At 38.9% G+C, this 13,429-nt stretch overlaps 1 protein-coding gene across 7 annotated transcripts in view; it reads right to left on the bottom strand.

Moving 5' to 3' along the window:
* Positions 1–13,429, bottom strand: part of csmd3b (CUB and Sushi multiple domains 3b) — a 310,165-nt gene that overhangs the window by 54,660 nt on the left and 242,076 nt on the right. For all 7 annotated transcript variants that reach the window (XM_067499712.1, XM_067499750.1, XM_067499726.1 and 4 more), the window contains exons 27-39: positions 10,713–10,839; positions 10,318–10,520; positions 9,583–9,774; positions 9,054–9,192; positions 8,474–8,661; positions 7,660–7,778; positions 7,223–7,298; positions 6,917–7,033; positions 2,978–3,091; positions 2,764–2,859; positions 2,197–2,400; positions 1,927–2,051; positions 1,341–1,437 (exon numbers count right to left, since the gene is read on the bottom strand). In XM_067499712.1, coding sequence (XP_067355813.1) covers positions 1,341–1,437; positions 1,927–2,051; positions 2,197–2,400; positions 2,764–2,859; positions 2,978–3,091; positions 6,917–7,033; positions 7,223–7,298; positions 7,660–7,778; positions 8,474–8,661; positions 9,054–9,192; positions 9,583–9,774; positions 10,318–10,520; positions 10,713–10,839 — 1,797 coding nt within the window. The remainder of the gene's footprint in view (positions 1–1,340; positions 1,438–1,926; positions 2,052–2,196; positions 2,401–2,763; positions 2,860–2,977; positions 3,092–6,916; positions 7,034–7,222; positions 7,299–7,659; positions 7,779–8,473; positions 8,662–9,053; positions 9,193–9,582; positions 9,775–10,317; positions 10,521–10,712; positions 10,840–13,429) is intronic.

The raw sequence follows: 13,429 nt of genomic DNA, 5'->3' as shown, positions 1-13,429 counted from the left end.
CAGCCTATTCTTGCCCCTGTTCCCTGAGATGTGTTCCTGCCATCAAATTCAAAATGAGCTAATCATTTTCATGAAATTGTTAAATGTCTCAGTTTCAACATCTAATATTTTATTTATGTTTTATCCAATCATTGCATTCTGTTTTTATTTACATTTTACACATTGTCCCAAAATTTTGGGAATTGGGGTTGTACATGTACGCCCTAATACTAGATAAAGGGAACCAAATTAAACCAAGACAAGTTCTAAGTTCATTTAAAGGGGAAATCAGAGCCAGTCCAATTAATGGAACAGCAATCTGGTGGGACTTTGGAAGGCCCTGCACTGTTTAAAGATGCAAGTCTGGGTCTTCATGAAAGTCTGATTGCAACAACACAGGTTTGTAGAAGTGGATTCAAGATAGTTCAAACAAAGGACATTTTCTGAAGGCCTTAGACAAAGAGCTGTTGATGTTCACTAGACTAGAAAGGATTACAAAAGTTTTTGGACTCAACCAGTTGACTGTTTGGCAGATAACCTACAAATGAAGAACATACAGCACTTGTGGTTCTCTAGATGGAACGCGATTGTTCCCCTCCCCAGGAGTGGTCAAGCAATAAAGACCTAGAGGTGGTAGACATACACTTACCTTGTAATACTCAATTAAAAGTGAAAGAACGTGCCTGAAGAATAGTCCAGTCTTGAATGTTATATTGTTAACAACAAATGTCAAATTATCATCAATAAATTCTAATTCTATAAGTTGTTGTAGTTAAAATGAAAAATAAAAGTCAACGTTTCCTAGTAACTTAGTGTGAAAAAAAAAATGGCACAGCTGTTAATGTTGAAGTTAATTTGCTGCAAAGTGTATCCATTATATTGCATCATGTTTTAGGTAATTTGATTTTCTATTAAAAACCTGTTTAAAATCGTGTTTATAGTAGAGATGTAAGGAGGAACCCACTCCCATTAAAAGGACATGATGCAGGCAGGTTATGTACAGAATCCAGCCAACATCCCTGAGTTGTTTTATAAGGAGGGATGGGCTTAAATCCCACTGACCAGATATGCAGGGCTAATAAACAGTTACTTGAAATTACTCTATAGACAAATATTTAGATTTGACAGTTTTGCTCAGCAAATAGGAAATAAGTTTCATTTGTTTTATCATGTTTTATGTCATATTTATGCAGAAAGAGAAAGGTCACAAAATATCGGGTGTAAAGTTTCTAGCTTGCTAATGTCTTGCAATATTTTCCTCACATCTAACCACTGTTATTTGCCAAATTATTTTTTGGAATGGCCTTAATATGTGTAACCCTTTGAGTAAGAGTATAAAGAGAAGTGACATAGCAGTTTACCAGAGTAGCTGCCCAGTCTTGGTGCGTGGTTGTCAGCACCATCGTAAAAATCCAGTGAGTCCCAGTTATGCTCAGTAGCAAAACTCACAACTTGTATCTAGAGAGACAGATAAAAAAATGAGAGCGATAGGAAAGTACAGACAAGGTTTTCTTTGGCTCTTGAGTTAGTTTCTCAATAAAAAATAAATAAATAAAAACGTCTAAACTGTTACTGGATTACATATTGTCAGAATATTGTTTTGAACTGCTGTGAAAACAGACTTTTATCAAACAGGTTCACTCGAAAGGATGTACTGTAGTATTAAAGAAATAAATGTTTGAGGTGCCCATTTTAAAGAGTTTTGTATCAGAGGTATCTTGGTCTTTGTATCTGTCTGTGAAAGCAGTATAGCTGACACACAATCAGGTACTATCTATCCTGATTAGATCCTATCTAGTTGTCTCTGGATGGTCCCTCTCTCACAAACCATCTATCCATTCATCCTTCTAATAATATCTTATCTTCTCTGACATCCTGCCCGCTCAGCTTTTAAGCCAATGATACATACTGTAGGTCAGCCAGGAAGCAGAGTGTGATAGGTACTACCTGTATCCCAGCTCCTTCAGGAACAGAGACCTTCCAGACGCAGTTCTGGTTGTTGTCGTAGGGCTCTGGATATCCAGGCGATAGTATGGTCCCACGGCGAGAGGTCAATACACCTCCACAGGGGACTGAGAACAGAGCGGACAGAGGTTACACACAAAGTAGGAGCAGGAAAGAAAAGAAAGTAGGGGTTATAACAAGACTTTGTCTGAACATAACAGGAGAAGAGAAAGAGGGGTTGTACCAGTTGTCTTATTTTGGGTTTCCATTTACCTATACATGTTGGCAGTGTGTCATTCCATTGTGCCAAGTTGTCTGGGACACTCTCACAGCGAATTGCAGTAGAGCCATGCAGAACATAACCAGGGTTGCATTCAAATTGCACCAAGGAACCAACTGCAAAGTCGTTACCGAGGCGTTTCCCAAAGCGTGGCTCAGGGACTGAACTGCACTGGGTGGAGCTGGTCCGTGGTACAGCTGGGGACAACAATGGGGTATCACAACCATTAAATTCAAAAGCTATCTTAAATATACTGTTTATAAAGTTCATCATGACCAGAAAAAGATCCTTTTAGAGTCATTGTGGCCATGTAACATGAAAACTAATAAAAATTTAATCAATCAATTAATCAATCAATGTGTTTAAAATGGCCACAAGACTCATTTCATCCCATAACCACATAAAGCCAAGGTTTGAAGTATTAACTAACACCATGCACAAAAAACCCCATCTAGAGCGGACACATTTAAGTGAAAAAAGTACTATTACTACCACGAATCCTAACAATAACAATAATTATTAGTATAATTAGTAACTTTGGCTGCTTGAGACTTTCTGACCTTGGTAGACAAAATGGAATCCCTTAGCAGTTTCTGGTCCAACTGTGGTAAACTTTATGGTGATCTGATTTCCTGAACTCAGCGGGAGAGACTCACCTAGACAGAGCAGAACAAACAAAGATGAGGAAAGCGGGTCTAAGTTGTTTGCCTGTTCACCCATTCCACTACACACGCATGAATGCATCCACTCATCATTCTGACCCTCCATTCTTACCAGAGTGAGACCCAGAGAGAGATGACAGCAGTGTATTCTGTTGAGTGGGTCCATCATAAATCTCTACCACATCATTTAGTGATGTTTGGAATAACACAAACTGACCAAAAAGGACTGGAGAGACAAAGGGAAAATAGACAAATAAAGAGAGTTAGCCAACCTTGAACAGAAAATAATTATTCCATGCTACTGTCTGTGCTTGCCTTTCCGAAGATAAATTAACCTGCAGCACCTTATTCAAACTTTCCTAAGCTGCACTATTAACTTCTATTGGAAGCGTTTTGGCACACAATTCTATACTAGGAAACTAAATAGTTTAAACATCACTTTGTATTCTTTGTGCACCCGCCCAAATTACGCTCTTTAGTTAGCGAAAGTATATTATATCAGCAAGCGTGAAAGCCTTTTGGCAAAGCCTGAGTTAGTTTGTCAACTAAAGCTAGTAGGGCAACTATAAATATGTATGTACTGTATAAAAAAAAAAATGGATGCAATAGCTGAAAATTAGCCTGGGTATTGGAAGGGCTCCTGGAGGCCTAAGGTCCCAGATTGCTCAAAGTAATACAAATCATACTGTCCTGGATGATCACTTTGTCTTCGAACCAATAAAAAGTCAAATCTGTAAGTGCAGTGGTATAAATGACAATTTGTTTGGAGCACTTGGACGTTCTTTAGAGCAAATTAAATTTATTTCAGTCTCAGTGAAGCTCTGTACTTCTCTGCGCACATGCATATACACACACACCCAGATCACCTTCCCCCCTCCCCCCCAACCTCTCCAAAGGCTGAGATGTAAGGGATTAAATCTGAACACTGCCAAGGATATTTGACTATAAGAAGGTCACTGGTCACTTTGTACAAGGCTGTTGCTCTATGCCGAAGCCTGAGCTGCATTTTGCTCTGAGTCCCAAAAGAAACCATGTGCTTTCATGTAAAACCTAATTTTATGTTGAAATAATAAACAGCAATATACAACTGAAACAAAATAGTGGATTTTCAATTGAAATTGAACCTTCCCCGCAGGTGTAAAGGACTAGAATACATATCATTGTGAAGCTGTTTAGTTTTATAGAGCAAATGAATCTAAGCTCTTGTACAATATTTGTATATTACAGCAGTGTCACAGTTGTGTGAAGTGACAGTGTGTTGAGTGAACACAAAGAATAAGATTCTGTTAGTCAGCAGAATCATTTAAAAGCTCCCTGCATGCATAGATTTTAAGAAAAACAGAGTTATTAAGGTTTCCATCACTCCTCACATTAAAAAACATGATAAAGAGGCAGTGGAATAGTTAATGGCGGAAACTGTTTTCGAAAAGCACTGACTTTAGGCAGGAATACACACAGGAGCTAACATTCACACACATTCATAAAGCATTAATGCACAGGCATAACTTGCACACTCTTAAGGCATTGCATTAGTTTTTACATAAATTGAAATACAGACTTCATACATCTCCCAACATGCAGAGTGCAAAAACAAAGACACGTACACACACAAACACACACACAGAAAAGTGGTCACAGCAGTGTTGTCCCACGCCGTGTTAATGACTATGCTCATTGGTAGTGAAATGCCTCTGAATTTCAGAGACATACACCCAGTAGATCTGTTCCTTCACCTCCTGTAGATTGTACATGTTCAGCAAAATCTGAATCAATCCACTGGGCTTGTTGTCAAATGACAAAATGTTTCACTGTTTATTTTTAAAAGGCCTCTAAAGCTCTTTACATCAGATGGAGAAAACCTGGGCATCAATCCCCGTGGAGCTGCCATCCCTCCTGATGAGTTGCCTGAGCGGGTGTCCTCAGCCACCTCCTCATTCAACAGGGGGGATGGCATCTCCACGGGGATAAATGCCAAGGGTTTTCCCACCTGGTGTTGTAACTAAAGGAGCCATTTATATGAATGGTGAAACACCATCAACAAATGAGTTTGGCTTCTCTGATCATCAAGCACTTTTCGTAGCTGTTTATTGCAACCTTGACCCTATAACATTCATTTACTGCGAGAGCATAAATTATAGACAGGTTTTATTTAGGAGAAGTAGAGCTGCTTAAAAAATGTTGTTCTAAGGTTCCACCACAGCAACTTAACTAAACAAACTGTCTCTTGTTTTGTGTGGGAGGTTCAGGGCTGTCTGTGTCTTATACAAAATGTAGGCCAACCAAATGTTAGTTCCTCTCAGTCAAAGTGTCTATGCGGAACTGACACTCCAAAAGCTGCTATGCAAATGTAATGAGACAGCAACCATCAACAGCCTCAGGGAAAGCTGCTATTTATTCATAACACCACTGGGCATAATTGGACATCATATCCAACAATTACTAATTGTTTTTAAAAGCTCAAATTAGACTCAGAGGGTCAATTTAGATGTCAATACAGATAGTACAGATACATAAAAATACATTTGAAATTTTGAAAATCTGAAATTATTAAACTTATAATATTATGATATTAAGTGCATGTCTTTAACCATATCTGTTGAAGAAGACAATATTGGTTGGAAATAAACAAATGACAAAAGATTAAAATTGCTCAGTTGTGTTTAGTTGGGATATATTTTTTTCAAACAAGCTATTACCAATAAAAAATGTTATGGCTTTAACTGATATTGTTTATACTAATAACAATATAAATGTATATATTGTAAATAAATAAAATAAATATTAATAAATATATATATATTTAGGTAAATAAATATTTACCTAAAAATATACTGTAATTTTAAGTGCATGGATTATGAGACACTTTAATATAGATATAAATGAGCAACAGATAATGTTAATGACATGATAATTATCTTGAAGAAGAATCTTTTTTGTCGTAGTTTGACACATATTCATGTTGCACATGCATTGTACAATGCACATACAATTTAATACATCCCCCTGGGTGAAGCAGTGGGCAGCCACGGGGGGGCACCTTAGGTAGCTAGCACTGGATGTCTCGCTCAGGGACACACCTGGTACCCATTGAGCTAACAGGCCACTATATATGGATATAGTGATATTCGGTGAATTTTAAAACACGGTGGGAGGTGGCAGTGTCTCAGTTAGTAGTGGCCGCCTACAACCATAGGATCAGAGGTTCGCGCCTTGCTCTTCCCGACCACATGTTGAAGTGTGCAAGACACTGAACCCATCCCCAGCCATGCAGCGCCGGTCCCAAGCCCAGTGGAAATTGGGGAGGATTGCGAAGCCGAAAGGACAAAAAAAATAAAATAAAATGCCAGCACCCTACTTTTTACCATAATGACCCTGTATGTCCTACGAAGTTGCACGTAACATGGAGAATCCTCTAACATAGCCCTCATAATCTTTAAAATTATTATAAAGAACAAGTAGAGAGTATTACAGACACCAAATAATTTGCAACACCGTGTCTGCCCTATTTAGAGAGCATACTTCCTGTACATTACTTTTTCTATTGCTAGTCCAGCGATTTACATTTTTTACGGCAGCGACACCTATTATTTAGGAGAAGACTGCGGCGAGTGCAGTAAGAGGGCCTTAAATGCAAGTATGGGCACTTCTGGCTCTGTGTTGATGTCATGGCAATGACCAGTGTGGCGAACATAATCGTAGCATTATATCCCAGTTATGCCTGGCTTAAGGACCACTAAACAAAGCAAGCACGTTAAAAACTACATCATCTTTAAATGTCACATCAATGAAAAAATTCTGACCTGAAATGAAATGCATGGCTAACGAGCATCCTTTGATCATGAGTAAGATCTCTACTAGTTTTTCATCTCAGTTTAAAAAGACCCAGAGGGTCTGGGTGTTCTAGGGTCTCCCATTAAAATTTACACGTTTAATGCCCCTTTGTTTCACCGTGGAAAAGACCAAAAGTAATTGTAGTGATCACAGTTCACAGTGCAATAAAACTCTCACACACTATGGTACTGTGTAATACTTTGTGTGTAAAGGAACCTACCAAACTCTCTAGGCACAGATATAGAGTAGACACAGGTCTGACCAGAGGTGTAGTTTCTGGGGAAATTTGGAGATAAAACAGTTCCTTCCGAACCTGTAGATCGACTTCCACAGGGAGCTGAAAAGAGAACATATGCAACACACAGACACACACACACACCAAAGGCAGCAAAACACATTATTAGAAAAGACTCTCTCTCTCTCTCTCTCTCTGTGTGTGTGTGTGTGTGTGTGTGTGTGTGTGTGTATATATATATATAATTATATTATAAGCCTAAACTGTGTATGTGTGGGGCCTGTGTGTTACCTTGACAACTAGGCAATGCCCTATTCCATCCAGGTCTGCCATCATCGCCCATAGTGCAGGTTAGAGTAGAATAACCCTAAAGAAAAAAAAAATACTTTCAGAAAATCAATGTTTCCCAATTGATAAACCATCCACTCAGAAAGCCATTCAACCACCTATACAAAGCAACAACCAACCAACCATCCATCCATCCCCTCTATTCAACAATTATACTAACGAAACACCCAACATCTATCCAGCCACCCAACCAACTAATCTGTCAGCCATCAAACCACCCAACCAATCTATCATACCATAAGACTAAATGATCATCCACCCATCCAAACAATTTCATGACCCATCTGAAACACACACCCTTCCAACCACACAACTAACCAACCACTCGGTGAATTACTAATTAGGCACTTACACTACTCTGTCCAACAAACTATTTGTACCTGCAAAACATATCCTGCTTCACAGTAGAAAGTAACAGTAGAGCCTAGTTTATAATCAGATCCCAGCCTGGTCCCATTCAGAACAACACCTGGGTCAAAGCAGGATTCCCTCAGTTTGGCTGGAGATGAGAAAGAGAACAAGTGAAAAAGTGAGAGGAAGGATGAGTCAAAGCAAAGTGACAGGCACACATGAATAATATGTCAAATTAATAATAACTAAGTCCCTAGCCATAATCAAATGAGGCAGGCATTCCGTTGGCCTTTTTAACAGTCTGTTTGACTTAACTGCCTTTGCCAAAGATGGAGCAAGAACGATAACTTCATCCTCCGGCTTTTGTATGGTACATGAAGCTGATAAATTATGGCTTTGGCTTCCCTCCCAAAAGATTAGAGGCCACCCTGCATCAACTTAAGACTTAATTCCTTAGTCCACATAGAGCCAGTGTTGATTCTTTTGTGCTAGTGAGTCAGATTCACCTCTCTGTCAGACTATTTCACCAGATGCTAATTCAACAGGGATGTTACAATGAGAGCAATCTTTCTTTCTCATCTTAAGAGCAGCCTGATGCACACGGTCATCAGTGTGCAAAGGACTGTTGCTATCAGGACCATCATAGCTGCATGATATGTATTAAATATTTAGGAGTAATATAGAAGGCTTTTTTATTCAGTGTGAAAACTAAACATTTCAAAACACATACTATTAACATTCTTGCAATCACATTCTTGAACACAACTGAATATCAATGCAAAATATGTGGTTTGTGTTGCTGCACATTGTGGTTTTACCTACTGTACCACAGTAATACTTTACCTTTGTATTCTAGGTGGAAGCCAGTGTAAGAAACCGATCCATCACTGCGGAATGCTAAATGCATGGTATTTGAACTGCTCTCTATCCTCTCTGGGAGCTTGCTGTCTTGAAAACTACCAATCAGAGGACTGTTGCTATCAGGACCATCATAGATATAGAGGAAGTCATAGTTTGGTTCTATGTTGAAGCTAGAAATAGATGAGAAATACACAAACAAGGGAAAGGAAAGGCATGGTGAGAACAGCAGTCTAGGGAAAATGCTGCCATTAAACAGCAGAGCTGTTTTTGTTTCATTATACTACAGTTTCTACATATCATGGTCCCAAATGGTGTTAAAACTCCAGGGCTTACACAAAAAAGCCAGATGTGGCATAAACAAAAGGAAGGATGGTATTTTACAATGACCTAATAAAGACCGATGAATCCTTTTCACTTGACACTGTGCCAGCTTGTCAACTGATATTCTGTTTCTAAAGGTAGGCTCTAGGCACAGCAATGGCAAATTAAAAAGAGTATTTGTTCAGCAAACTCAGGATTAATACAGATTCTTTCCATAAGTCACGAGTGAACCACTGGTTACCTGATGAAGGCCAGTGACAAGACATAGTCAGAGTTGACAGCAATGAGCCAATCACAGTCCTTGGAGTGAGGGTAGGGATGTGGGTAGTTAGGAGAGAGTATAAATCCATTTGAACCTGTCAGGTTGCCTCCACAAGGAGCTATGATGGAAACACAAATAAAATAATACATTAATTCTGATAGAGTCTTAAAATACTATATCATTCTCATATAATGGGAACATCTCAAATGCAGTCCCACAGAATGAAAAAGTGGTTTCATTCACACAAATGCTATTATGTTAAAGGGACCTAAATTTGAGGTTTGCATTCATAGGCAGTGATAAGCTTAAGGAGATCTGGGTATGACAACTGAACCAGTAACATATTGCATGTGTTAAGTAGCAAGGTAAGACCTCTAAACATTTTTTATACAGTCCTCCTGTAAGCCAAACAGAGATGTGTCCTTGAGCAAGGTAATGAATCCTAAACAACTCAAGTTGTATATTGTATGTACTGTATCTATAAATATAGAGAAGCAGGGTTTTTCACCTATGCAGGCAGGCGGGCTAGGCTGCCAGTAGTATCTGTTATCCACTTGTATGCAGGTGATTTTGTCGTCCCCCTGGAGCTCATATCCTGGGTCACACTGAAAGGACACAGAATCCCCTGGCTCACGACCATCTCCGCTACGACTACCATTCATTGGTACACCTGGGTCCCTGCAGGCTGTAGCTACTGAGCCTGGACAGAGAGAGAGAGAGAAAAAAAACGGTGGGGGGAAGAGTAGGGGGTAGAGGGAATGGAGGAGAAAAGGAAATGAGAAAAATCTGAAAATCTGTTAACAATCTAGATAAAGCATTAACTTGTGTGCTTAACTCGGTATTAATTCAAATACTGTGTAATATCTTGTATTAGGATGTATCTGTTAAAATTACGTTTGGCTTGTCAGGTGAGGATTTTAAGTACAACAATTACGCAGATTAGATCCTCAAGTATATTAAATTTTGATGTTCAGGAAAGCCACTTAAAAGCAAACAAACAAACTCCGCATCGAGCATAGAGAAACTTTAACCGCAGTGCTCCCTCTGTGGCACACTGAAAGCCTGGTGTATTCCTGATTCCAAAGTTAGGATGCTGTGTAAAACCACTAAATGCAATTATTGCTTTGTGTTTTACTTACATTTATACACTGGTCAATCTTTTTTATAAATAGGTTTGTAAACTGCTAACACAACATTTCTATTTCTCATAATAATAACTGCATTCATTCTGAACCTTACTTACTAGAGAACTGGATTGCAAATCCTGACTTGCTGATGTAAAAATCTGTCTCAAACTGAACAGTGACAGTGTTCAGTGTGGAGTGGATCCCCTCAGGTATCAGAGACCCACTGAGCTCGGCCAAAGACATTTCATTTTCAGGTGGTCCGTCCCAAACCTTCAGCATGTCGTGACTGGCTTCTGTGTCAAAGGCCAAAAACTGAAGACTGCATGGGAAGAAAAATATAGATAAAAACATTACCAACAGTATAAATATGGTGTAGAACAATATTTTGTAAATAAAACATTCAAAACAGTCAGTATTAATAGCTAATGTAATAACAAAAGCTAAAAGAAAGCTAACACACTTGTACAGAAGTATTGTATATAGGCACTATTAATTATTTTAACTTATTTACCTCACAATATTTCCTGAGTCCACTTCAATGGTCCAGGTGCAGCGTAGATTATTGTCATAGGGAAAAGGGTATCCAGGAGAAAGGATTCTGCCCGATGACTCTCCCTTAAAACGACCTCCGCACTCCGCTACAGGTACAGTATCACAGAGACATTAGAGACTGATAATATGTTCAAAGACACACTCATCAGTCATAAAATTAAATCCATCTGGTGGTTTTAAATGTTGTGATGGACAGGGATCAGTATGAGAAAATGTACTGGTCATGATGCGCATGAGTCATTAAACAGTGTGAATTGCAGCCTGCTTCATAGACCTGTCCACCACAACATTAAAACCACCAGGTGCTTTTAGTGTTAGTGTTAGTGTTTTAGTGTATTTGTAGCGCAGTACATGTCTAGCTGCCTGATTAGCATAAGTGTGAAATTGTTAGAAATACAAAATACCATCAATTTATACCAACATATGAGCAACTCATGAGTGTATTTAAATGAGCATGTGACGGATGACAAGTCTTCCATTTATCTGGCAATTGTGTATTAAGACCATCAGATCCACTAGGTCTGCCTCAGTAGCCACTGTGCAGTGATTAAAGGATCACCACGAAGACAAATGGATTAACGAAGAAGCTAACTCTCATCCTCTTGTCCCTCTCTCTTACTCATTCTTTGTGAAGCAAAGAAATGAGCGGAGCAGTGAGGAGAAGAGGAAAAAGAAAAGACACTGCTGACTGTAAACTGCTGATCCCACATTTCTCCCTAAAGAAATCATCACACATTATATAACAGAAAATAATTCCCACTTCTCTCTTTGTCTGTCTCGGTTATATATTTTCACAATCTTCATCATCGCTCTTCTTCCCCTCCCTCCCCATGTTCCTCCTCCCTCAGGCTCCCCTCCCTTCACCACTGGAATATATTATCTCGAGTAATAGGAGCAATATTAAGTTGGGATGGGGAGAGAAAAGATAGAAGAGGCAAAAGAGAGAGAAAACAGAGAATCAAGTGGGATAAAGAGGAAATACTATGAGTAATAATAAGAGCCAATATAATATTAAAGCTGGAGGTTAGCTGAGGTCATATTGTGTCGCTGCTAAAATATAAAGTCAGAGAATATCAGCCAGTGGTTTATGAGTCTTTCATTATTTATAGTAAGAAGAGTATGGTGACCCTGAAGTGCAAAACGACATCGTAGAAAACACAAAGACATTCGAGATTACTGAAAAGATAGGGACAGCATTGCTCGCTCCTGGATGGACAGAACCAACATTAAGATCCGCGTTAATATACAGAAGCAAACCCCCACCAGAGGTCATGTGTTTATGTCAGGTTTACGAACGATTTTAGCATATGGCGTAACACAGGTCAGAAGAGGGATGTTTTTATGTAAATAGCTAATGGTGGGTTCGGTGCTGCAGGGTCTATTGGAAAGCTACAGTGAGAACGTTCGACATCTGTGGAGGAATAACCTCCACAGATGTTCTGGAGCAACAACCCAAGGTAAGATAAGCATTGTGACAGACACGTGTATGCCTCATTCTTTTTCTTTGATGTCACTGCGAGGGTTTTCTTTTGATGTTCGACTATAAGTAAAAGGGGTTTGAGAGACTCTTCTTAAAATGCATTTGACATACAGCTGTGGGTTTTTCCATGCCAACATGCAATGAACTGAGATGATTCATCAAACTGAGATCGGAGACTTAGAAATTCTCCATTACAGAAAAAAAAACCCCACAAGAGGCAAATAGCAGTTTTCCTTTCTATGTATTTATTGAAATACAGAGATGTTTGTAAGCTGTAAATGCCCCCCAAAGTCCACAGACTATATCTACAATCAAATGTGTTTGCTGTGCATTTAACTTTTCCTTCATTCAAACTGGAAGCAGCACATATTATATTTCACCAGATTTTTCTCTTTCAAAATAAATTATAACATTGATTCTGTAAAGACAACAGGCCAAACAGCAAATTAAAATATCACTTGCACTTAATGAAACTGCCCTCTGCTGAACGACAGCAGCCTTCCAACGACCTGACATTTCAGAATAGGGTTGTAGCTGGTGAAACTGGCAGCTTATCTCTACCCATCTGGGACGAAATCTACCATGGTTACATTCATGCCCGAGAACCTATCAAAACTTAATAAAGTCCCATAATAGCAGTCCCAGGAGGGAAAGTATAACAGCTATGAGCCTGGCTCAGAATTATGAATGCTGGTGAAGGTTTACTTTTCTTCTGTCCAGACAAGAGCAGGCAGGGTCTGCTTTTTTCTTACTTTGGGAATAATGTCCTTAGGTTTCTCAAATGTGTTTTGGTAGCATTGTGTTTTGCACAGCAAGGCCGCCATAGCCAGAAACTTCTTAAGCTGAATCCCAAAGCACACAGTACATTTTGTGGGTTTCACTGTGTGGTATTTATATTTTTGGTGTTAAATTATTAACTCAAACATCTTAAAATGAAGTTAAATGTAAATCTCTAAATGTTTTTTTGGCGTTTTGCCAACGTGTTAGGCACTTGGCATTATAATTTCCGATCTATCTGAAGGCCTGAAAACTGAATTTAAAAGGCAATGATGTTGCAATGGAATATTTAGAAATGTGTTAATACTCAAGGGGGAGTTGCATCCCAGTAGTTGGTATTATTTCTCTAAAAGGGCATTTAAAATGTGGTCTGTAGCAACACTAAATTGATTAAAATGTGTTTTGTCAAAAAAATTAGG

Source organism: Channa argus, chromosome 1 (assembly GCF_033026475.1).
Source record: "Channa argus isolate prfri chromosome 1, Channa argus male v1.0, whole genome shotgun sequence".
Lineage (NCBI taxonomy): Eukaryota > Metazoa > Chordata > Actinopteri > Anabantiformes > Channidae > Channa > Channa argus.
Note: the sequence above shows the minus strand (reverse complement) of the source record. Positions and strands in the feature narration are given on the sequence as shown.